This window comes from Macrobrachium nipponense, chromosome 24 (genome assembly GCF_015104395.2).
Source record: "Macrobrachium nipponense isolate FS-2020 chromosome 24, ASM1510439v2, whole genome shotgun sequence".
Classification (NCBI taxonomy): domain Eukaryota; kingdom Metazoa; phylum Arthropoda; class Malacostraca; order Decapoda; family Palaemonidae; genus Macrobrachium; species Macrobrachium nipponense.
In genome coordinates, this window is record NC_061091.1 from 7350290 (window position 1) to 7375081 (window position 24792).

The 24792-nt window shown below is 35.9% G+C and overlaps 1 protein-coding gene across 7 annotated transcripts in view; it reads right to left on the reverse strand.

Annotated features, from left to right (window-relative positions):
- Positions 1-1844: 1844 nt before the first annotated feature.
- LOC135205404 (zinc finger and BTB domain-containing protein 7B-like) overlaps positions 1845-24792 on the reverse strand; it is a 202942-nt gene continuing 179994 nt past the window's right edge. For 2 of the 7 annotated variants that reach the window (XM_064235927.1, XM_064235915.1), the window contains 2 exons: positions 22694-23075; positions 16124-16258 (listed from right to left, as the gene is read on the reverse strand). In XM_064235927.1, the coding sequence (XP_064091997.1) occupies positions 22737-23075 (339 nt within the window). In that variant the 3' untranslated portion in view covers positions 16124-16258; positions 22694-22736. Of the gene's footprint in view, positions 2433-10193; positions 10554-11733; positions 16259-19683; positions 20055-22693; positions 23076-24792 lie in introns of those variants that run through there. The other 5 variants (XM_064235921.1, XM_064235925.1, XM_064235916.1 and 2 more) reach the window with 5 other exon arrangements.

A 24792-nucleotide genomic window follows, 5' to 3' on the forward strand; every position in this document is an offset into this window, starting at 1 on the left:
GGGCAGAGTGGGGTTTAAGAAGGAGGCTGCAATTTGCTCTTTTAAGCCTCTCTTCTTAGCCAAGAACGAAAACCCATCAAAACCGTGGCCTAGAAGCTTCGAAGTGAAGGCACTCTCTTCTCTTACGGGGGAAGAAAAGGAGAAGACCCTTTGTCCAGTAAGAGCGCTAAAATTTTATTTACAAAGAAAGTCTCTTTTGGGAGGTATGCAGGAAAGTCTTTGGTGTTCGGTCAAGGATCCTACAAGACCAATATCAAAAAACACCCTTACGTTTTTCATTAAAGACGTTATTAAGGAAGCGCATCTTAAATGTGGTGAAGAACAATTTAAACTCCTCAGGGTAAAAGCACACGAAGTGAGGGCCATAGCAACCTCAATGGCTTTTCATAAAACGTGGTCCCTTCAAAATCTAATTGAATCCACGTATTGGAAGTGTAACTCAGTGTTCGCCTCTCACTATCTAAAGGATGTGAGAGTTACTTATGAGAAGTGCTTTTCACTGGGAGCATATGTGTCCGCGGATTTAGTGCTGGGAGGAGGAGCTGAGGTTAATCCTAATTAGTTAGGTTATGTAATTTTAACATTATGGTGTTTGGTTTTTATGGTTGACTGAAAGAGGGTATAGGAAGAACCCTTTTCAGTTCTTAGATTTAACATGGTTAGGAAGGTCAGGTGGTCGGGATTAACTTTTGGTCTCCTCGTTGTGCATTATGTAAAGCCTAAAGCTCTGTCATGTAAGAGGGCTAGCCCCCATTGATAAGATACAGGTCAGGCCTCTGCCATGTAAGCGGGTAAGCCCCCATTGGGACGATCCATGCAGGTTCTGTCGCGTAAGCGGGCTAGCCCCCATTGACATGATCCAGAAGGGCTGTTCGGTCATAGGTGGTTTACCTCACTGAAGCTCTTGAGGCAGGCAAGACTAAATGACAGTAATCATGAAGTCTTCAGCCCAAACAGGTAAGAACCAAGGATTGATATCCTACAACAATTGTTGTTTCCCGTTATTAGAATTTTGTTTATATATATAGCTGTCTCTCGCCCTCCACCAAGGTGTCAATCAGCTAAGTATATTCTGCCTGGTAAGTCGCATGTATAAAAATGATATTGTTAAGATACAATAAAGTTTTATACATACTTACCTGGCAGATATATACGATTAAGGGCCCACCCAGCCTCCCCCTCATGAGACAGTGTAAGAGAAATCTGGCTCAGAAAACGGGAATGGTTGGGATTCCGCCACCCAGCGGCGGGAATGTAGATCACCTGACCTACCGGTAGCGTGTGCCGCGAGTTTTTGAATTCTGTCGGGACGACGGAGTCTATAGCTAAGTATATATCTGCCAGGTAAGTATGTATAAAACTTTATTGTATCTTAACAATATCATATTTATATGTATAAAATATGCAATAACAGTACAGTATATATTAATTTCTGAACCACTGTGCAAACAATAACAAAAATGTATTTTTAGTAATAAATATTCACTTCAGTATTAAAGCTCTTTTGTAGAACAACATTTGCTTTTTTTTTAGGCCAGCACTATTTTTCATAAATTTACTGTTCTTTTTATCCAACTCAAAAAATATTCAGTTTAGTTACCTTTCTAAACAAAGAATTTTTTGTCATTTTAACTGTTTTATGGTTATAAATATTTGGCTTACTCACCATGCTACACACTAATTTTTTTTATTTTAACTGTTTTATGGTTAAATATTGGTAGCACTTCTAGTATTGCCAGCTCATAAAAACTATGAATTCTTCTGATTTCAAGAAGTTTCTTGCCTTCAGAAGTATAGTTTATAGTCTTCAATGTATTGTAATATAATAGGGAAAACTGCCTCACTGTCATGTATTACAATTTGTTAAACCAGAATTCTCTTCAAAATAAAAATACTGTGATTAAGAACATTAACTACTATGCTCTTTTCAAATCAAACAAAAGTTGTGCTGGATCAAATAAGATTATAAAATGTGTTCAGTCTACTACTGAGTAGCAGAAAATAACTTAAGGACCACTTCACTGGACTTATGAAGAATTTGGACAGTTGTGTTTGATGAGATTAATTTTTTGCGAAGCCCTGTAAGGACATCTAGGACAGAAATAGGGTTTTTCTCCTGTGTGCCTTCTTATATGAATTTTGAGGTTGGCTTTTTTGTTGCTCCTGTACGGGCAATAGGGACAAGCAAATGGTTTCTCTCCTGTGTGCGTTCGAAGGTGTTCCTCAAGGTTATACTTACGGTCACTCAAATACTGGCAACTAGTACACTGATAAACTTTGTTGCCAGACACAAGAGTCACAGGAACAGCACCTATGGTGCTACAGCTCCCACTGCTTGTTCTTCCCCCATTTCCAGCTCCATCAAGTGTTCCACTTCCTCCTCCAAATAAATTGGCTGGTAGTATCAATAGAGGCCCTCCATCACCTTTAGCCTGTCAAGAAATAGGATTAAAATTAATATAGTACGAGCAAATATTCATTAATGATCTTATAAATACTTTTCTACTATTTTCAGCCGCTTTACCCAAGTACAAGGGAAACTAGCACAATTGTGAATTTCTACTCATTGAGATACTCTGCTAATAGAAAATCATTTTAAACGGTGTTGCTTGGTAAATTACATTTCAACTCCTTTCAACCCTGTGTGCCTGACATCTCTACCACCCTCCTCTCATTTTTTCAAAGGCTATGTTTTATGGCTACTAACATGCACATCAGTCCTTTGTTGAGATAGAAAAATACCCCTCTGCACATTAATTGAAAGTTAACAACTAAATAAAATTTTAAATCTCTAGTTCATCTCAGCTTTCATGTTCTTAATCTCTTCTGTGGCAGTGATTATTCCCTCTCAGTTACTTAGTTAAATGTCAGTGGTGGTAATAAGTCAGCATTCAGTTTAGCCACTCATTTTCTGAAAAAGCAATATTTACTCTAGGTACTATATGCAGCTCATTCACTACCCCATAATTACTTACTGTTTCAAAGGAAACTCATCTGTTTTAGAATCTGGCACATACAAAATGATGGGTCAAGGGAAAAATGCTACAAAAATATTTTTGAACCAGAAATTTAATGAAGCTACTGGAAATAATATTCCTGCTTCTGACAAGCTTAATGGTAGTATTACTGGCCAGGATCAAGGACTGCAATATATTATTTGAATGTTGCCATATAAGGCATTGTCACGCCCCCCTTTTTTATTATATCCTCATCGTTAGTTAGTTTTCGCTCCCATTCTGAGTCTTAAGCAGTGAGTGGTATATCCAGTTCACTGCTGAGGACAGTAATCTTAGAACATAACATTAAACCCTGTGTGCCTCTATTGACATAAGCAGTGAATTATGTAGTATATCCTTAGTCAGCTGATTGCAGTGGGTGGCAGCGAGGGGGAGGGGTTTGGAGAGAGATAACCTTATAGATATCTTAAATGTTTGTTCTTCAAACATACTTGGTTTTCCAGGTAGCTGTTATCATTTTCATATCCTGCAGTTGGGAATTACCATTTAGTATAGTATGCCCTGTGCAGCGCATTAAGGGCAGTACAGAAGGTTCTTTGGAGCATCCCTTCAGCCCCATTTGCAGTTCTTCTGTCATTTATTTTCTTCTATTTCCTTTTGTCTAGCCATTTGGCTTTCCAAATTCTTTAGTTTAAATTTTTCCAATTTCATATCATATCTAATAAATAAAATAAAGTTTTGGGCTTGCCCATTAAAAGTTCAACTCTGACTCACTGATTTGGTTAGATTACCATGCAGTATCATAAATATGATACAGCAGATTACGACGTTCTGAGGTTAAGGCGCTTTTCAATTATATTCATCAGAAATTATTTCCATGGTTACGACGCCTACAATGCTCATCTGGCACAAGAAATATGACACCAAAAATGCAAAATAATCAATATTTGAAGGTTTTTTTTATGCAAAATGCAATAAAAATGCAGTTTACATAGTTTTCAATGCACCCAAAGGTTTTATTAGGATTTTTGGTGATGTTCCAGCTTACGACGATTTTCAGGTTACAACGCATCTCAAGAACGGAATCCCCGTCGTAACCCGGGGACTGCCTGTACAGTGGACCCCCATCTTCCTCTTTTCAAAGAAAGGTAAAGTTTACTTCCTTTATCATGAAGAACTTTATCTCCTTCCTCTGTGAATTGTGTAAACGTATTAAGGATTGTTAGCATGAAACTATTATGCTCAGATAGCAGTTCCCAAAAGCAAAGACCTCACTGTCATCCCACTCCACTGAAGGGCAGAGCTGTTCAGACTGAAGGAAAAGGTATAAGTAAACCTGTTTCTTAAAAAATGTGCAAGAATACTAAAAGCTGAGGCTGAAATTACATGAAACTGAGGAATGAGATAATGTGATTGATGCACTACAATCCCTTATTCCCTTCTCTTCATTGCTAAAAGAGGGTTGTTGTCAGCTTTACAACAATATGTAAGACCCATCTTAAAAACATCCACAATCACTCAACCAGTCTACAAATTCTATTACAGTACAACACATTTGTATTGTTCTCTTGGACTGTTATGAAGATATCCCAATATCAGTATTGAAAGTTAATGCTTCTTTTGCCCACATGAAATCACACACTACTTAAATTGATTTTAGGCAATTAGTATGAAAACTTAATGGAAGTTACATACTTTCATGGTACTCCTTTTTCCATTGTACATAATTAGTAGGTTTGTGCTTGAATAACTTTTCATCCTGGTGCATAAACATTCTCTATAATGTGGTTCAAAACCAAAACGTTTTGGTTAACTGGTACTTGCAAGTCTCTGGAGAATAAATTTAGATCACAGAAGGATTATCTGCATTACTTATACGTAGTAGTAATACAAAATACAATACATTACTATACCATTGAAATATATAAAAACATTACCAAAACACTGCAAACAAAAACACTGTACAGTATGAGTAGCCATATGATGATAATCAAACATGTTCTAAATTGTCTATTGTAATTACACACCCGTGAAAATAACACTCACAGCACTACCAGATAAGACTACACAAAATATTAAATCTGTAACTTCATTTTGTCAGGAAAACAATCAAATGACCAAGAAGGATAAGTAATTATGCTAGCATACACATAAGATTAGGAAGTTATTCTGTGTAATGTCTCTAAAAATTCCTTTATTGTGGAGGATGAACTTTGAAACTAAAAAAAAATTAAATAACCATATAGAATGGGCAGGAATCAAATAAAACCAGAAAGTTTTAAGCAGCACACTCGTGACATGGCATTTCAGGCATTTGCTAATAATAAGGGTTAAGAGGTTACCCACTTTTATAGGTTAGCACCCTACCCCAGAGGCATTTACCTGTCTCAGTGTCTGAATTAACTTTTGTTCTTGAGAGCTTTGTCAGTTATCCACTACAGATTGAAATGTCATATGACTTGCACTGCAATGCTTTCTGCTGGTCCTCTGCTACAAGTTAGTACTCAAAACACTTCCTATTTATAGTTTTAAGAGATGTGCTACTGTTAGTAATGCCAGACATTATAAAAGTATAATACTAGTACATAATCACTCTTCAGGGGATGTAGGTTAGAACTCCTCAGGAGATGGAGAATACTATAACCAAAATAGGCACAAATTAATGCATGTAAAAGAAATTACCTAGCCTTCACTGGCACTGAGCAGTGGTAAAACTTTTAATGATAAATTTCACTACATATTTATGTGTCTTGATAGACTGTAATTATTTTTCAAGTAGTAACTGATAAGTTTTAACACTGCCCCATATGCAAGTAGGAATCTTTCAAGGAGAGTTATCAATAAACCAGAGTAAGTAAATAGAAAATAATACCATTTATATGATCTTTCCCCCCCATTTTCATATGCAATAATTGGCACACAAATATAAAAACAATGTGTATGTATATATTACTATATATAGTCAAATGTTGAGAAGGAATATATATAAATATTTGTCAGATACAACATGACATTTTTATAAGTATTTACAAACCTTAAGCCACAAATTTAATTTAATATCCAATTTGCTACACCTTGGAAATATAACTTACACCCAGAGGAAATTATAATTAAAAACTACTGCCACCAGTGGGATTCGAACTGCACATCTGGTATGGCAAACATTAGATTTTAATATTGATAAATAGAATGATGATTAATGCATTTGTTATTCAGCAAGGTGTTGAAGCCATTTGTATGTCAAAATTATTTTTAAATCATGTTAATTTTTTATATAAACACAATACAGTATGTAGTAATCTTAATTAGCCCACATTTGGGTTTTCTTAAATCCTAGTCACTATTTTCCCATTTCAGCATTGAAAGTTTGAAACCATCTACTGGCCATTAGCACTCTGGTATGTGTCTTGTGGATCCTAAAGTTCCAGACAGCAAAGAACAGGAAGTGGGAACTTACAGTATATGATAATGTAATGAGTTTGTATGTAGGATTTAATTTTGCTCTATAGAAAGATCAGGAAGCTAAAAAATCAGGCTTAGCTGATTTGGACAAAGGATCCACCTAAGAGCTCCTGGAATTGAGAAGCAGTCAAACCCAAGGCACTAAGGAAAAAAGTTATATCAGTATGGTTGAAACCCTACGAATCAAAGTGAAGGACTTTGTAGTTGCAATTCCTAAGGGTATTCAAGGAAGAATCATAGCAAAATGCCATACTCACCAGCAAGCAGAGGTGAAAAACTTCGTAATGTATGTCCTAAGTGATGTCATAATGAGAAGGGGAAAGGAGGAAAACCAATCCTCGGCTGAAGCAGGTACTACACAACCCACTGCTGAGGATTAGAGACTGTGTCAAGAGAGATTCATGAATGTTGGTACTTTGTGTGTTTGCCACAAGAGAGTTGAAATGATGGTCTCACTAATAGAACAAATAAGAAAATAACTGGGTTGTAGGTAAAGCTATTAAACCTGCACAGTACTATGATCTGTTACCTGAATTATGTATCAGTGAGAAATGGTTTTCAAGATAAGGAGGCAAAGAAGATAGTCCTTTTCTTGGAGACTGAAGGAGGCTGTGGATTACCTAACTGCTTAGAGTTACATCCTTGTCACCTGTAAACGACAGACCCACGAAATCTGTCACTTGAAAAGTATACTTGATGCTGCTGATCTGTCCTAATGGTACAAAAATCACAAAACTGTCCTCAGAAAAATAGCCAATGAGAAACTAGAAGCAAAGGGAAGAAAAGTTAGTAAGACTTATCCAGAATCAGAACCTCTGTGGACCGACGCCATGAAAAACATATCGAGTCCTTGTAGCATGACAATTTGAAGAGAAGACCTAAAACCCTCTTCTGAGGGTTTAGGTGTAAGAAATAACGAAGATATATTACGTATAGGCAAGGATTGATTAAGACCATATCACACAATTCTTTCAACTGGAACAGCATCCACTGCTTTAATTAAAAAATGGATGAAACTACAGGATTGGTGATAAGTCTTTGCCTCTGCTGGAAGGCCTGAGCTTCAGAGTCAAGTTGAGAACTTTCAAGTGAGCAGATGAACATGTTCAATTACCTATGAAGTTGGCAAAGATGAGCTTGGAAGACGAACCTTCCAACTAGGAAGTTTCCAGAGGAAACTTCCTATTTATATTCAATACAGATAGAAAACTGGTAACCTCTCTTTTTGCCTTTTCCTCAGTTAACAGCAGCATCAGTTAACGGCTATCCGGTTTTACAACGCTTGTCCAGCGACGCTGTTAACTGGATTTTCTGTGCTGATATCTGGTTAGCAGCGCTGATCTCTAGTTAACAGCACCAATATTCAGTTAGCAGTGCCATTTAGCAGGATTTTAGTGTTTTTATCATCGATTTTCGTTTAGCAGCATTGGCTGGGAATGGAACCCCTGCCGTTAACCGAGGGCTGCCTGTACTTATGCCTTCCTAATTTCAGGACAAGGGTGTGTACGTACTTTTGGATTTGTTCAAGGCTTCCAATAATTTTGGAGGAAGGTAAAAGGAACTTTATGTAATTCAGCTTCTGGAATAAGGCTCATCAGCAAGTGTGTAAATGAATTTTTTCAGTCTTGCTCATGTTCTAAGTCAGGCATTGTTCAGGGTTTTGTCCAGTAATGCACCAATATACAGGCAGCCCCCGGGTTACGATGGGGGTTCCGTTCTTGAGACGTGTCGTAAGCTGAAAATCGTCGTAAGCCGGAACATTGTCAAAAATCCTAAGAAAACCTTACTTTTAATGCGTTGGGTGCATTGAAAACTATGTAGACTGGATTCTCATTGCATTTTTCATCAAAAAAACCTTCAAATATTGATTACTTTGCATTTTTGGTGTCATATTTCATCTGCCAGATGAGCGTTGTGGGCGTCGTAACCCTAACCCTGGAAATAATGTCTGATGAATATAATTGAGAAGCGCCTCAACCTCGGAACATCGTAAGCCGATCCCGTCGTAACCCCCCGGGGACTGCCTGTAGTCTGATTCAAATGCATTCTCTTTATTGAGAAGTTATCCATTCTGCTAATGTGGCCCTGAATGCTGCTTCATGTCCGGCCTCTGTCGGTCTCCTTACTGTTATAGCTGCAACACCAACATGATACAAGGCTAGGCTAATGCCACTGCCTCTTCGAAGAAGCATGGCTTCAAGTCTGTGGTGTTTGCAAGTGCATTGTTGAACCATTGTCTTGTCTGTAACTGCAGCCCTTGTTTTGACTTTGTTGAGTCACTATCCTATTTTGTACCATGATTGAAATTTCTGGCATCTGTGAGAATGGTCCTTAAGATTTGTGATTGATTTGTCATCAGTTTTATTGCTACTGCTGTGTTTGTGGATCCAGGGTGCTGTCTTTTTCTTGGCAAGGTCCTTAGTCAGGCAACAGGTGAGAAAAGCTTCTAAAGGCTGGGGCATCAGTAGATATCTGTTATTCACAGGTTCATTATTGTAGCTCTTGTATTAACATGACTCAATTGCTTCTGTCTTTTGAGACTGCCACAGACATTCAATGTTGTTGCTGCTTCCTGTTTCTCCCTCTGACCCAGGTCTTGTTCTGATGAGCTACTTATTCTGTCTTTCAAGGAGCATAGTACAAACCCCTTGTGCTTGGCAGAGTAATGTTGTATGACGCACCTAACAGGAACAATGGTGAGGTAAACATTAACATGGTGGTAGAGGTTCGTCCTCCTGCAGCATCTATTGAAACCTCTTGCAAAGGTAACCATTTCATTGGGCCAGTATCTAATAAAAAGGTGACTAAGTCAGCAGGTAGAGAGAAAACCTAACTCTCCCTGACAGCCCCAACAAAACATGAGTGAAATGGAAGGTATAGTATACTATGCCTTCCACTGCATCTTCACTATGCTCTTCAAGCTTACATAATAAAAGAAGTAGAAACAAAAAACTTGGGTACAAAATATAGAATACAATCCTTCTCTTTGTTAAGTACTGTCCAGCCTCCAGTGAAAACTTGACTTGGAAGAGCTTGAAAAGAATAACTGCTTGCATTATTAAAGAAAATACAGGATTACGTACTTCATTACCGTTCGATGAAACAATCAGGCAAAATATCTAGGAAAATTGAAGCCAGACAGACAAAAAAAATGAGGCTCTGATGCTGGAGACCTTCAGATCCATTAGGCACAAGCACAGTGCTGCTGTCAAGCAGACAATTCTATTTTAAACTAGGAATTAAGTGTCTGTGATTCATGAAAATGACAAACATGGGCTTATTGTAACTAACTGGTTTGTTGTGAAATAATGTAATATTACAGAAATATAAAATTTGGTGATAAACAGGTAATATGTATAGCAAGTACATTCTCCATATTTCTTGTAGTGACATTTTAAAGTATAAAGGAAACTTCCACGATGAAACAAAGCACTTTTAAATACAAGAAAATTTGTAATTCGTTAGCCAGACTGACTGAAGTTATTTACAATACATACGTATATATACCTGAGTTGTAGGTACTATTTTGCAATATAAATGATTTGTGCTGTTTTACAACTAGAAAATCCCACAAACATGAAGAACAGTCTATACAATATGTTGATATTAATGTATATACACAAATTGTATCAACTGGAAATATTGTGCACATCTTTAAATTTAATTTTCCTGAATGGAAACTATCTTCTTGATAACAAAAATCTTATAGAAAAAATTATATCCTAATAAACAGTAAAAATGTAATTTTTAAATATATGAACATAAAAGACTCACTCAATATGCACCAACATGGTAGGCAGCAACATGAACACTGAGCTGATTCTCCTTCACAAATTTTTCTGGACAATAAGGACAACTGTAGGGTTTGTCTCTGGTATGCTTCCGTATGTGTCTGGTGAGAGTACCTTTCTGAGAGAACTGAGACGGGCAATAAGGACAACCAAAAGGTTTTGCACCAGTATGAGTCCTCATGTGTTCCACCATGTGTGGTCGTCTTGGAGTGCAATAAGCGCAGTGCGGACAAAGATGGATCTTTGTGCCTTGAGCAGTTGTAGTCTTGAATACCATTTGGTCCGTTTCACAAGTTCCACTTCCTTCTCCTCTAAAGACATAGTTGCCACCATCCAGTCTTCCCTGTTGGAAATGTGCAATTGTGTCAAGATGAAATAGTATATATCAAATAATTGTGCATCTTAATGTTATACATTTAAGTACCTTCTTAACAAATATTTGAAATATTGATACCTCATGATTAACTTTCAGCTAACATAGTACTGCACTGAAGAAAGCTATCAAGATAAAATTCGAACTTTATGCACTCTGAACGCTGTGATTCATCAAACTTGTTTGCAGACCTTGGAGAAATTTTGTTAACCACAGAAAAATGGTTTTAGTCATTCTTTTAATAGCAGCCATAATTGAATATCCTTAAACAGTTGGTGCAGTCCAGTCTCTTCCTCCTTAATTACATCCTTAGCAAACTCTTGGCAAGAACAGAGAACATAATCCTCTAAAGATGCCCAGAGTCAGATCATTAAAAGATGCTGTGTCATCATACCCACCAGTTATGTAGCTGTCAAGAATCCACCAATAAAAATCCTATGCTGCTGATAACTTAACTTAATGGCCATACAGCATACCATTATGATAACAATGCCTTCAGTAAAATGCTTCTAAGGTGAGGTAGCAGTCTGATCCTGAAAAGACAAACAGTATACTTGCAATTTCTTGACCCCTGTTTGTGGGCATTGCAAACAGATTCACCATGGATGCACACCATTTCCTCCACAGTTGCTTACTCAAGAGAAGGTTTTGTTTTCATTTGATGAGTCTTACAACTCTATTCCATTTTCCTGGTGTAACTCGCTGAAGGCATTTGGATTTACCAGACCAGAGAATATGGCCCGACCGCACTCCGTGCTTTTACAGAAAGGGAACAAATGATTTGGAGGATAAAATTGCAATTTTCTCAGACGCTGAGGCCAAAGAAATCATGTGGTTACCAAATTTGTCACCCATTCCTTTGTGTTATACCTCTTATACTGGTCCCAGAGAGCAACTTGAACAACCATCACACTACCAGGAATCCCCTCATTGGCCCACTTTTTTTCTTTGCAAGGGCACAAAATCTACAGGATCTTTGCAATTCAGCATATGGCTTAATGCCTTCAAAACAGAAATGAATGCAACTTGCTAAAAACACCCAGTTCCTTTTTATATACAAAAAAAGTAGAGATGAAAGTTTTAACAGAGGGGTTGGGAGCCACATTTTGTACTCCCTTAAACAGATAAGTAGGAATAAGTAAAACCAGTCTTATAATTGTATCAGCACATCTGTATTCTGCTCTTAAAGTTTGGAACACCTTTCTCTTATATAAAGCTTTCAAATATCTTATTTACATGGCTGTTTATGAAGTGGTAAATTGATATGGATCATATACAATCATATATAATTGGGTTTCTTCAACATCTGATTAAATAAAAGTGACATCAGTGGAACTTACATTAAAATTCAGTAAGGCATCCAACATGACACTTTTGTAATTACTGTATTCCCTGTAAATTAAGTTACTACTCAACCTTTATATTTTTTACACCATTAATGATTAAATGCTTATCTTAATAATGCTAGAGCAAGGTACTGTACATTAGGAAATCATTGTCTGAGTCCTAGAGTCTTATTATTGCTCATTTTTGTTCCTAACAAAGTAAAGCATCTCTTTTAAGTATGATAAATCTGTAGCCAGAGTTTGTGAGCTGTAGCTATAAAATTACAAACATCTCAAACATTCATAATCTACAAACAACTAATTTTCATGAGTCTTATCCCCAGCTTTTCCTGTCTGTTGACTGTTCCAACTGAAATAACAGATAAAAGGCTATACATTGGCCAAGATATCTTTTTATATATGAGAGGCAAGGATTCCTCTGCTTGCCTGACCTGCTTCTCTCACTTCTGCCTTCCATTAAAGTGGAACTTAATGTCTTGTTAAATAAGTGCCTGGACAGGGAAATACCTTATACATACTGTACCTATTACACCCTTGACTGTCACTGATATTATAACTTTTGATATGTTTATTTTGCCTCAAGACCAGCCTTGACTGTCATCCTTTCGTGGATAGCCATGAGTAGGACAATATGATCTGATGTCTGGCCAAGTGCTAAGAAGACCTTAAGCACCCTTCTTTTGACCTATGGAGTCATAAATTCCTATGGCCATATAAACCATGTCTTAAGTATCAATCTTTAGTCTATTAACACTTGAATCTCAGAGGACAGACTTTCCTTGTGTACTAACAACCAAATTTCCATCTTGTTTAGGTTCAGATCTATGCCCTTTCTCTTTAAGTATCTGAATCTTCTTAATGATTTTTACCTTATTTTTGTATTTGCTATTCTAATCACAGTAATTGTTCTTCTCTTCCTGTCATATACTCCTGACTTCTCATCTTTTGAGATATGTCAGTTTTTAATTTAATATCTAGACACTGCATCTGTTAGCACCTTCCTCACTTGTAAGATGACCTTCCCAGGTTACTCCTAATATGATTTCCAGCATTTAATCTTTAAAAAAAAAAAAAGATAGTCACACAGAAGCATGAAGTGATGATTAAAAGTGGAAAACCCTCCAGACGACGAAAAACCAGCTAATATATACCTGCCTAATAATAAATTTTTCACTAACTAAGCAGACATGAAACAAGTAGCCCTTGATGACTTTTTCACTAAAGTAGACATGAAACAAGTAACTCTGATGAATAACCTTCAATATTCTTCAACTAATTTGTTTTGATCAGCCAGGACTATTACTTAAAGACCTAATATTTGAAAATTAGTATGTACTGTATATTATTATTTTATCATTAAATGTTTATGTAAGTACAGTACAGTATTTTGTCATGAAAATAATATGGAAATACAGAATATTTCCTAAAAAATCTGCGAATAGGCGAGTTTCCCACAAATAATTTATAGATAGGTTCCACAGAAAAATCCGTAAATAGGTGAGTCTGCTAATAGCGAGGATTGACTGTATTATCAATTCCCATTGTTACAGATTCACTGTACTCTTCAGCTAAATACTGAATGCATAGTTGGATGCATAATGGTAAATGTCTTGGATTGTAAATTTCTATGGATGTATAGTTTTTACATTTTTCTCGCACAGAAGGGCTACAAATTCACAAAGAAAATTTTCAGTGTGCTAAAATGCTGAATGCTATCAAACATTGCATATAGAGCAAAACCAAAAATGCTAATAAGTGCAGGAATTTCATTACTATTAAAATGATTTATTAAGCAAAGCATTGTGTAAAATTTATTAATACACATACAGCTCACCTAAAGGATTCATTGTTAAATGAGGGGCAGATATTGAATGAGGAAAGCTGAAAAGGTTTCATGACCCAGTAGGAAGAGGCCAAAGATAAAAAAATGAACGTGAGCACAAAAAAAATGGCCAACAACTCCAACTTGTTTCCTGTTTTTTTATGCTTTTGTAAAAGTTTAAATCACTGACTTTTCAAATATCAACCTCATAACATAGATTATTTCTGTTATAAAATATCATCTCATGAATTGACTAGCAATTTACAAGAAAAACAATTATCTACATATTTGTATATGACCCTATATCTTTATCTCTGACTTTATTAGCCTATTGAAGCCTGTAATAATACTTTTCTAACATCATCACTCTAAATTGTTTTCAATATTTATCATATGACTCTAAGTCGCCATCTTTTCCAGTATCATTATCATTAACTTGTTTGGATCATCATCATATCATCATTGCTAATCTTGGGTGATTTGTACATATGTGGCATAAACCTTTCTTGTCTTTGGAAAACACTTATATTTATACAAAATCAACAATAATTTAACCTTTTGGGATTCTGCTATACTCGCAGTCCTGATTCTAACATCATTAAGTTCGTATACAATACAGCAAACACTGATATATTTATACCATTCACTAAAGTTCCACCTAAGTACTAATTTATAAAAGTACTGAAATGAATACCATTCTGTACAACTCGATATGATTTCAAGCTATGGTATAGCACGCTTTGGTCTCAATGTTACAGTTTTACCTAATTACAGTACAAGTACTTCTGTACAGTGTCCCCCTGTATTTGCGGGGGATGCGTACCAGACCCCCCCGCCCCATGAATTGACTAGCTAGAATCCACGAATAGTTGAAACCCCTCTAGTAGTGAACATTGTAATGGAATACAAGAGGTTGTGAAAATACAAACCCAAATGTTTTCAAGGCAGAGGTAGGCAAAAACTAATCCAATACCTCCAGATCCTTGCTTCTGACATGGAACACTACACAGAGAGGCAATTATAAATCATGTAACAAAAAGAAGCCCAACCATGGAAGTTCATTATGAAGTACATAGATCTTTTGAATGAAAACTGTATAACAAAAATCTATTGCGTAACTTCTGGTAGCCAAAACTACAAAAAAATCAGAATTTTGGTGATGATATTGATAATCCAATAAAAAAAAAATACAGAAAAAAATAGATACAAAAAAAGTTATGTAAAGTGCTAAGTAGTATGTACATCTACTTTCCAATAAGTCTAATAAAAAAATGAGAACATTTGCATTTGATAGGTGACATTGCATCTGTCAAGTAACAGCTTCTGCAAATTAAGAACTCTTTAGCATTTAGTCAAAAGAAAAATTATGATTTATGAAAATATAGTAAACAATCTGTTTTTCATGACTAGGCAGTCCCTGGGTTACAGTGTGGGTTCAGTTCCAGCAGATGTAAAACCAAGGAAAAAGACAGGTTTTTAAGTTTTGTCCTGGTAATAAACTGGTGCCTGGTAATAACATGGTTTTCTCCCCTACTTATAGGAGTGACCTCCTTATAGTGAACCATCCTGGTGCCTACACCTCCCTAAACTGGTTTTCTCACCTCATTATAGTGCACACAGCTATACACTCAGGATCCTACCTAGTAATCCTAGTTACGCCACTGTAACTTGGAACCAATTTTTTTATATTTTTGAAAAAGCACCATAACTGCAGAATGCTGTCGGTTGGAGCCACATTAACCCGGGGATTCACTGTAGTTATTAAAGTCTCAGTTTAAACAAGAACCCTTGTCCATTTGCTTGCATAAGCATATACATGTACATACTGTAATGCTTTACATAAAATATTACAACAAATAAATTTACTTGTGTAAAGTGTTAATTAAAGTACATACAGAGCAGTCCATTTTTAAAACCTTCAAACTAATGTGATCAATACGTACTTTATCCAAAAATTGCTCTTAACAATTTCATTCATTGCCTGGTGTCCTCCATAGATATATATAGTATATGTTTATTATTATACTCTGGCTACGTAACATGAGCATGTTTTGTACCGAGAAGCATTTAGGGTAAAAATGTCATGTGAAGTTGAGGTATAAACATTTTGTCCTCCAGGGGATAGTATTTTTTTTTGACAATATGAATGATAGTTACTGAGAATGGTGTATCAACATGTGTTTCTTAAGATAAGTATTTCTTGTGAAACTCTGGGAACACACTGAACAAAGAAAGGGCCTTTCTCCCGTATGGGTTCGGATATGATATTTCAGGTATCCACTCTGATCAAACCTTCTGGGACAATACGGACATGGATAAGGTTTTTCTCTGCTATGAGTGCACAAGTGCTGTTGGAAGGATGTTCTCTGTGAAGTGAAGAATGGGCACTGGTTGCAGTAAAACACTGGGATGTTGATGTCCTCGATGTGAGTTGAAGATGAGGCCTCTGTTCTTGGTTCCTTTCTCCTGGATATTCCATCACTGCCACTCTCTTCCTCTGCTCTTCCCTGTAGAAGAGGCCTTTTGTATAGTGGAAAATAAGCAAAATGGACTGACAGTTTCTAAATACTTTTAAAATAATCTTTTGAACCTCAGACATTTTAAATGTTAATGTATATTGCCTATCTCCCAAATCCAACGCTAGAACATAGTATCATGAAATGATATTTCATCAAATTTATAGTTTATCTTTTGATAAATCATTTGATAACCCATCAGCCATTTTATTAATGATTTCTTTAAATCTTTTATTCTTTTTTCAAATAAAAACAGCCATGCAATAAACAAATTACCAAATGATGGTTAATGCAACACTTACATGAAAACTTCATGATAATTGGCACAAAACAATGGTGTCCTATGGCTTAGAAACGGCAAATTTAAAATTTACCTTTTCTAGGCATAAAAGCTGTGCATTCAAATAAAGCAATGTGCTGTCATTTGCTCTTCACTTTGTTAATAAAATTTCAATATGTTATTTGATTTGATCTTTTGATTCAACAGTCATTTATGTAAAGGGATTAGTAAGCATTTATGAACAGAAAACTATTTTTGGTATTCGCTGTTTGTCCTCAAGGAGTTAGTTACAGACCTGGTCCCCCAATGCTCCATAAAACAGACCAACCAATTACAAAGAATTCTTGTACAGCTGGTCTCAGACAGAATAGTGCTTGTTGGCACGGTGATAGAATATAAATGACTCATGACAGGAGGGCTTTATCTCTGTCCTACAACATAGCTCAACAAACAAATGATGTCCCATTGCTTCTACAAGAAATTTTGCTATTATCTCTTGGAACAGACCAAGATCTGTGATGAACAAAACCTTATCATGAATATAAAAAGACCATAAACTATCTTGTATCTTCATTTCTTATGTATGTGTTAAATACCCTTTCTTTAAAAATCTGTATGGTTAAATGCAGTATGTTTACTACTAGTACAAAGTAAAATGATGGAATTAGAACAGACGTACGATAGTTTTGTAGTCTAACTACTCGTTATCTGTGAGTCCTACAGATATGTGTTTTGGAGATATATAGTACATTAATGAGCAATTAAGAGGAAGCTTTTGAATTTACATATACATAGTATGTACATTCTGGGGACCTTATTATCCAAGCTAAATTGCAACCAATACCAGAGTAATACCTAGAGCTGTCAGCCAGGTGGTCTCACCATAGAATACACTGAGGCTCCCCATATGAACTGGATGATGATCTATGCAACAGATACATTCACATTCTACCAACTACTGATCCAGTCATCAACCCAACCCTATTCTATTGCCATAGGCCCAGAGATATCTGCCTTTAGAAAATGTTAATGAAAATTAACATAGGGCTAAAAATGGAACCAGATTCAGGTTCAAGATGCATTTTAATACTGTGGTAACAAATTTGTTTAAAGAGTACAGTATGTCAAAGCTTCACATTACTGCAATGTAAATAACACACAGGAAACACCTTCTCTCAAGTACTTTGACCTACCCAACCTGGACACAAGTCATTTGTCAACCTTGGAGAGCACTTCCAGCCAAGATAAAATCTACTGTCGGGTTGTTGGAGTGAAGCAAAATGTTGGAGTTACTCTGCAGATAAGACCTTTTAAGGACTGAGGACAGTCATCACATCTAGTATGCACTTTTATATAGTATCAACGAATTCTATACTTCTGAGTGGGCAAGAAACTTCCATGAAGAAATAATTCTGTGGCAGAAGAAGGCATCCACACCAGAGAACAGTAGTATTCCAGTAAAGGGAAGCACACATATGTAACCTAAAACAGGTTGCATTACTTTTATCTGTTTTATATATGTATGTATGTATGTAAGTAAGTCAAAAGCTACATCTAGAATAGTTAAAAGCTTCAGCCTTATTCACTGAAGTTTTTTCCACCTGAAGGTCAGGATGGGGTGAGGGATCTGCTAATCCATAGTTTTCGTTTTACTGGAGTTCAGCCTGATCCTGTCCATGCCTCAACTGAGGCTGAGGGTAGCTTCATTTCTTATAAGTGGAGACTTTACTACACCCACAAGTGTTGCATCATCAGCAAACTGAACAATCTTGGTTTCCAGGCCAACAACCATATCACTTATGGTATACACTAAAAATAACAGTGGACCACAAACACTACCCTGTGGAACTCTAGACACTATAGGTCTTGGTTCACTAAAGGCCCCAACCACAGCAACTCACTGCTGCTTACCTGTAAGGAAATCTTGAAGTAATCCTAAAACATATCCACCCACTCCACGATTCTGAAGTTTATAAATAAGTGCCTTGTGATTTACTAAATCTAAAGCAAAACTAAAATCTATTTGAATTACTCTGCACTCAAAACTCTTGCAAATGGCATGTCAAGTCTAAAAGAGCATCAAATGTACCGAACTGCTTCCTGTATGCATACTGCCTATCAGCTAACAGTTTATTTCCACGATGCTTCTGTGAATTCTGAGATGGGAATCCTGACTGTTGTTTTGGATCTAGAACAAGTTTTGTTAGAATTTAAGTCCAAAATGAGGACCTACATTCAAGTGTTTCCTCAAACCAGGTTCACTGATGATTTTCCTAAAGATTAGGGCACTGTACCTTGATAATACTGTCCTTGTTAAGGAGATAAGCAGGAAGTCTTACAGAAAGGTAAAGCACACAACAGTGAGCGAAATACAATTTTGGAGTGATAATCTTTAGCAACAGTGTAGAACTCAAGAGAAGAACATTCACAAAGTTGCTGACCTAACCTCATGTTCCTTAACTTAAATTCTTGTATAGGTATGGGTCAGTGATACAGAATAGCACTAATTTGTCCCTCTAAATGAAGTACAGGATCTTGTATTGTAGTGGAATTGGTAGTAAGTTTCTTTATATCTGTATGAAAAAACATCAATGAATAAACAAAATTTACAAATACAATTTTGTACAAAAGCATCTAATTATAAAAATAAAAAAAAATACAAGTCAGCAACTGAGCCTGAGTATGTGCAGTTGAATATTGTAACCCATTAAGCTGTATGTTACTGACATTTTCTGCTAAAGTTCTATTGAAACTGGGTTAGGCATTATCCTACTTTCAATTCATTAATAAGAACATTAATATATATGTAATGCGCACTAGTACAAGTCTTTGGACACAATCTTTTAAGAACTGGGTAACAAGACCAGGTCAGTTTATTTAAATCTTAAAATGTACTTAGCATGCCAAAAAAAATAATCAAAGACCCAGTCACATGATTTTCTGTTTACTTACCATATCAGTTGTATGTACTGTTAACAGTACTAAGTATGTATGTACTATTTGAAAAATCCTATGGCTGACTCTCTCTCTCTCTCTCTCTCTCTCTCTCTCTCTCTTCTCTCTCTCTCTCAGAAAAAATCTTCATCCTTAACTTTTTAAAAGTAAATTATGGAAATGAATAAAAAAAGGTTTGTACCATCAATAAGCCTCATGGTGACTTCAGAGCAGCTGTGGCCCTTGCATATGCATAACCATGTGTCTGGTTAGTGAGAACTTGCGAGAAAATCTCTGGTCACAACTGGGGCAGGAGAAGGGTTTCTCTCCAGTGTGAATTCGAATATGTATATTCAAAGAGCCTTTCTGTGAAAACCTTGCAGCACAGTAAGGGCAAGGGTACGGTTTCTCTCCAGTGTGTGTTCGGACATGTCTGATCACATGAAGCCTCCTGAAGTGGCTGTAATTACAGTACGGACATCTTAGAAAAGTAATGCCTTGGTTCTCGTAGGTTTCAAAGACCATGTTCGTATCATCAGCAGCAGGTTTGTTGTAGCCAGTATCACCAACTCCCTGTTGGAAAGGGTTTCCAAATATGTATATATAACTTAAGAGAACAGAGGAGTTTTAAACTCATTCAAAACTACTTTAAATGACATTACTTGAGTAACCTTTGCATAATACAGTTGAAATCTTTCAAGAGCTACTGTTCACTTAAAAATTTCACATTATTCATACATTAGAAAGATAAGAATGGGTGCCAGTCATCTAGTTTTGTGTTTTTATTAATACCCACACTCCTGAATAAAAGCATTTACAGTATAGTAACTTTTCAACAAATTATTTTAACCTATAAACCTGCCAGTTCTTGATTTCTGGTTGACTAACCTATTTGAAGCAACTAGTAACAAAGTGATTTGCAAACCATCTTACCATTTGACTAGATTCATAGTAGGAAGTCTCTAGCTTGCCCACACTAACCAACTTAGATTTTCACGTACCTACAGTTTGTAAGCTCAACTGCAGAAATATTTTCGTTTAAAATATGTACATAATGGTAATTTTGCCTTCAGTATTGATAGACCGAGGAAGATACAGCACATTTTCTATTAATGACAAAAAAACCTTTGATGAAAGTTTTTGCATCTGTAATTTTCAATGTTACCCAGCATTCCATGATTTCAAAGTCAAGGTCAGCATCAATCAATACTATTTGAATCATTTCACACCAGTCGAGTGTATGAGGCCTGATACAACCTAAGGGTAACTTGTTTGGGTGTCTGGAGCAGTGGTGTGTTTGGTGGGCAATGCATGAATGGAACCATATAAGGAATAACACTGTCATGTTGCCAGAACATAGAAAGATAGGTCTTGTTTTTGTGTTTGAAAGCATAAGAATTCTGCACACTGTAAAAATTGTATGCCTGGGTCCATTGCCACACAGCTCCAAAGTTAACCTGTAATTCCAAGCTTTAAAGCTTATCACATTTGTTGCACTTCTTTGGATGTAGCTTTTGTTGGAATCTTCACAAAGAAAAATTTTGTCACAGTTAAAGACTTACTTAGGGTGGTAGTCTTCCTCCATAGTAATTTCCTTTAATTGCCTGAAATGTGGCAGAAGGTTTGGCATTAGTAGATGCAGCCTTTCCAGCCATTTTTCCTCTTTATTTCAGCTCTAGACCAGTGTTGATTAAAAGAAATTCCTTTCAACATGTTTTGAGGATTCAACATCAAATGTCTTGAGTGCATCACAGTCATGTACATATAGTATGTAGCTCACAGACTATACTTACTATCATTAGGTTCCTCACTCTACTGTACAAAGAAAAAGTATCTTATCCATTCAAAACTATTATACTGTAAAAAATTATTTAACTTCCACTAAATACTCCCTAGTAGAGTAATTGGGGCATTATAAATAATGCACGAAACTAAAATAAAATAAGTGATTCAGGAAATACTCGCAAATCCTACTCCATTAAAAACAATATCACATACGTACTATTCAAGTGGAATATTTGCTATACGTATATCATTAACTATTTCCATTTCTTAATTAGTTTCAACATGATGACTTCTAAGAGCCAAAATAATTGTACAAATGGAATTCATAATCCATGGACACTCATCATCTAACCAATAAGGTTCACATAGATATGCCAAATTACAGTGCAATACATAGAGTACAGTTAAGTACAGTAGTATTCGTAATATATTTTATGTTTACTCACTCAGTATTATTGCCACCATTGCTTCATGCTACATTGGTAGTACAATTCTGGATATCACTTTAGCAAATATATCTTGAATGTTGGTAAATGACTATGCATATGTACATGTATCTTGGGATTTGCTGCCTGAAATAGATTTTTATATTCAAAATTTTATGCTATTCAAAAAAGAAAATTAAATGATAGCGTCCATTGATAGTGCATATATAAATAAGTCTAAAGCCAAAATGTTCCGATAAAAAGGTACATTTGCCAAATTTCCTTGTCAGCGAAATTCATATTAGATATATTCAGAGACGGTAAGATTTTTCAGGATATACCCCTTTCTTTTTAAAATGTAGGCAATGAATGAATAGATGAATAGTTCCATAGCTTTTGCTTTGATGTAAACACCAAAGGCTTCATTGTGGTGGTTATTGGTGTAGAAGAGGGATAATAGCCATTGTTTGGTCCATAACATACAAACATGAAAAACATGTATGTAATTGATTAGTACTTCGTTTACATGCAGCCTACATAACACATACAATAAAGACGAGAAAACTACAAAAGAATTTTGGACACTATTTTTCTATCAATTATAAAAATTTAATTAATATATGTGATTAGCAATTTAAATACAAAATGAACATCTTAGTTTATGTCTTTTATGTCTTCAATATAAAGGTGATCTCAGTACAGCTGGATAACAATGAATATTAAATGTACACACTTAACTAAAAAGACTGTACAATCCATTCTGGTATGCTGCTTCTCTGAGGACATGAAAGCCTATTATTGAGAAGCTAAAATGAACTACAACAAACATCATATTATTTGAAAGTTTAATCATGATTTACCTTTATATAAAGAAAGGGATACGTAGTATAGAGTTATGTACATTAAAATTGACCCTTTGTCATTATACAAAAATAGTACTTCTTGCACTACAGAACAAGCAGGCTATCTATACTACAGCAAACAGTCAAAACTACCACATACCATAAAGAATAGCAGCATAATTAGTCTGAGAAAGTTATTCAAGCTATTGATGAGTCATCATGTGTTTTCTCATGCTGTACTTCCTGGCGAAACTTTGGCAGCATACAGGGCATAAAAAAGGCTTCTCTCCTGTATGAGACCGGATGTGATAAGTCAGCGTTCCTTTCTGTGAAAATCTGGTAGGACAGAAAGGGCATTCATATGGCTTCTCTCCTGTGTGCGTACGCAAGTGTCGAATTAAGTACACCTTCCTAATATTAGAATATGAGCAGAAAGTGCACTTATAAAATGTCATGTTGTTCACCTCAAAGGTTGTTATTTTGTCCTCCAGACCAGCCTCTTCGTAATATGTGTCCGATCCTCTTCCTCCTCCTCCTACCCCCTGTGTGAGAGGATTTGCTTATTAACTACTGTATATCAATTATCTTGAGAATATCCATATTTAAATCAAAATACTATACTGTACTTTGAACAGTGTGAAATACATTGAATTATTTTCTTTATCCCTGTAAAAGGAAATCAGCTTGTTATTTTGCAATGCTGCCTTATAAACAGGCTATATAAATATGCTACATAAAATGCTTGTCTTCATGTCATATTAGCTAAAGGTCTGATCGAATCATATACAACTTTTGAAATTACTTAACATCTAAGCTTTAATTCTATCAGAGTAACATTCCATAAACAAGGCCCTTCTTGATAAATCTAATAAAGTTATATCAACCAAAGCACTGAATAATAACATGCATTGCAAAATTAACAATGTACTACATAACCTTGAATTTTAAAAAAAATATTAACACATTGTTTAAATTCTTTTCCTCTCTGTTTCCATTCAAACAGGCTGATGAGGTATGTAAGGTTGGGAGCTAGCATAACACTAAATGATCTATTTTAACTCTTCATCCAGAATGACCTCTCCGGTCAAAACTTAGTAACATATAATGCAACATCCTTATCCCATATCAGGTCAGATACCCAGCAGTTTCAGCTAGTTGAGGCACTTGCATTTTTTAAACATGAGGTAACTAAGGAAATGTATGTAAATGAAGTACTGACAAAAACTTAAAATTTAAGAAAATTAAAATGAAATTATGGAAAGAACAAAAAGAACTCTGTACAGTATTACATCCATCACAGGAATTCACTCCATATGAAAAATAAAGCAGTCAAGAAATCTGAATGCTTACAGAACTGGCTTTAAAGCTGTGTAATGTGTTAATAGCATACTGAGAGAATTCTACCTTCCTTACCACAGGCATTCATCATCTCTTCTCAGCTTTTTATAAAAAGAAAGGAAATAAAGCAAAATCAGGAAAAAAGATGACTTCAACAAATTGGAAAAAGGTGGATGAAAACTGATAATTTTCCACTTCCTCTGCTTTTAATGCGTAAGAGGGTAAAAAGGAAAGCAGAATTACACAATAACATGTAGTACGTACTATTTACACGTACACACCCAACTCACTTATTTTAACAATCACATAGTAAAGGCTTATAATGTCAAAGAGACAAGGCATGGGGGCTTGGAAGACTGGGTCTCAAGAGTACTCTGGAATTTATTTTACAAGTCTCAGGACAATTACTCTGCTAAAAACTGGTAGTTGAATCACAGTCATTGTTGTGTACTAGTTTAAAATTGTCTACAATGTTCACCAACCTGTTGCAGATGGTCTCACAAGACAGCCACCAAAGTTGACCACTAATCATTTCATCAGCGGTTAATGCTAATGTAAAAGTACCACTTACGACTTCACCTTCAAACTGTTTGCCGACACTTGTTTTTGGTTCCAACTCAACTGAGAAGTGGTGTCTAGGAGCTCCATTTCTTTTGACTCTATGTATGATTAAACCAATGTACTCCACAAGCTACATGGCAGACAACATATGCCTGGGCAAGATTTCATAAGGTCAGGAACATGGGGTCTGCCCCTAGCTTCACAATAGACCACATCGGCCCCTTTTTACCTTTAGGACATTGCCCACGGATCCTCGAACTTTTTTTCCTTCAGTTCTGTGGTAGCTGCTCAACAATCATGTACATCACCTAGCTCGTGACGGCAGGTAGCATCTCTTCTAAGGTGTATGGCAGCAAAAGA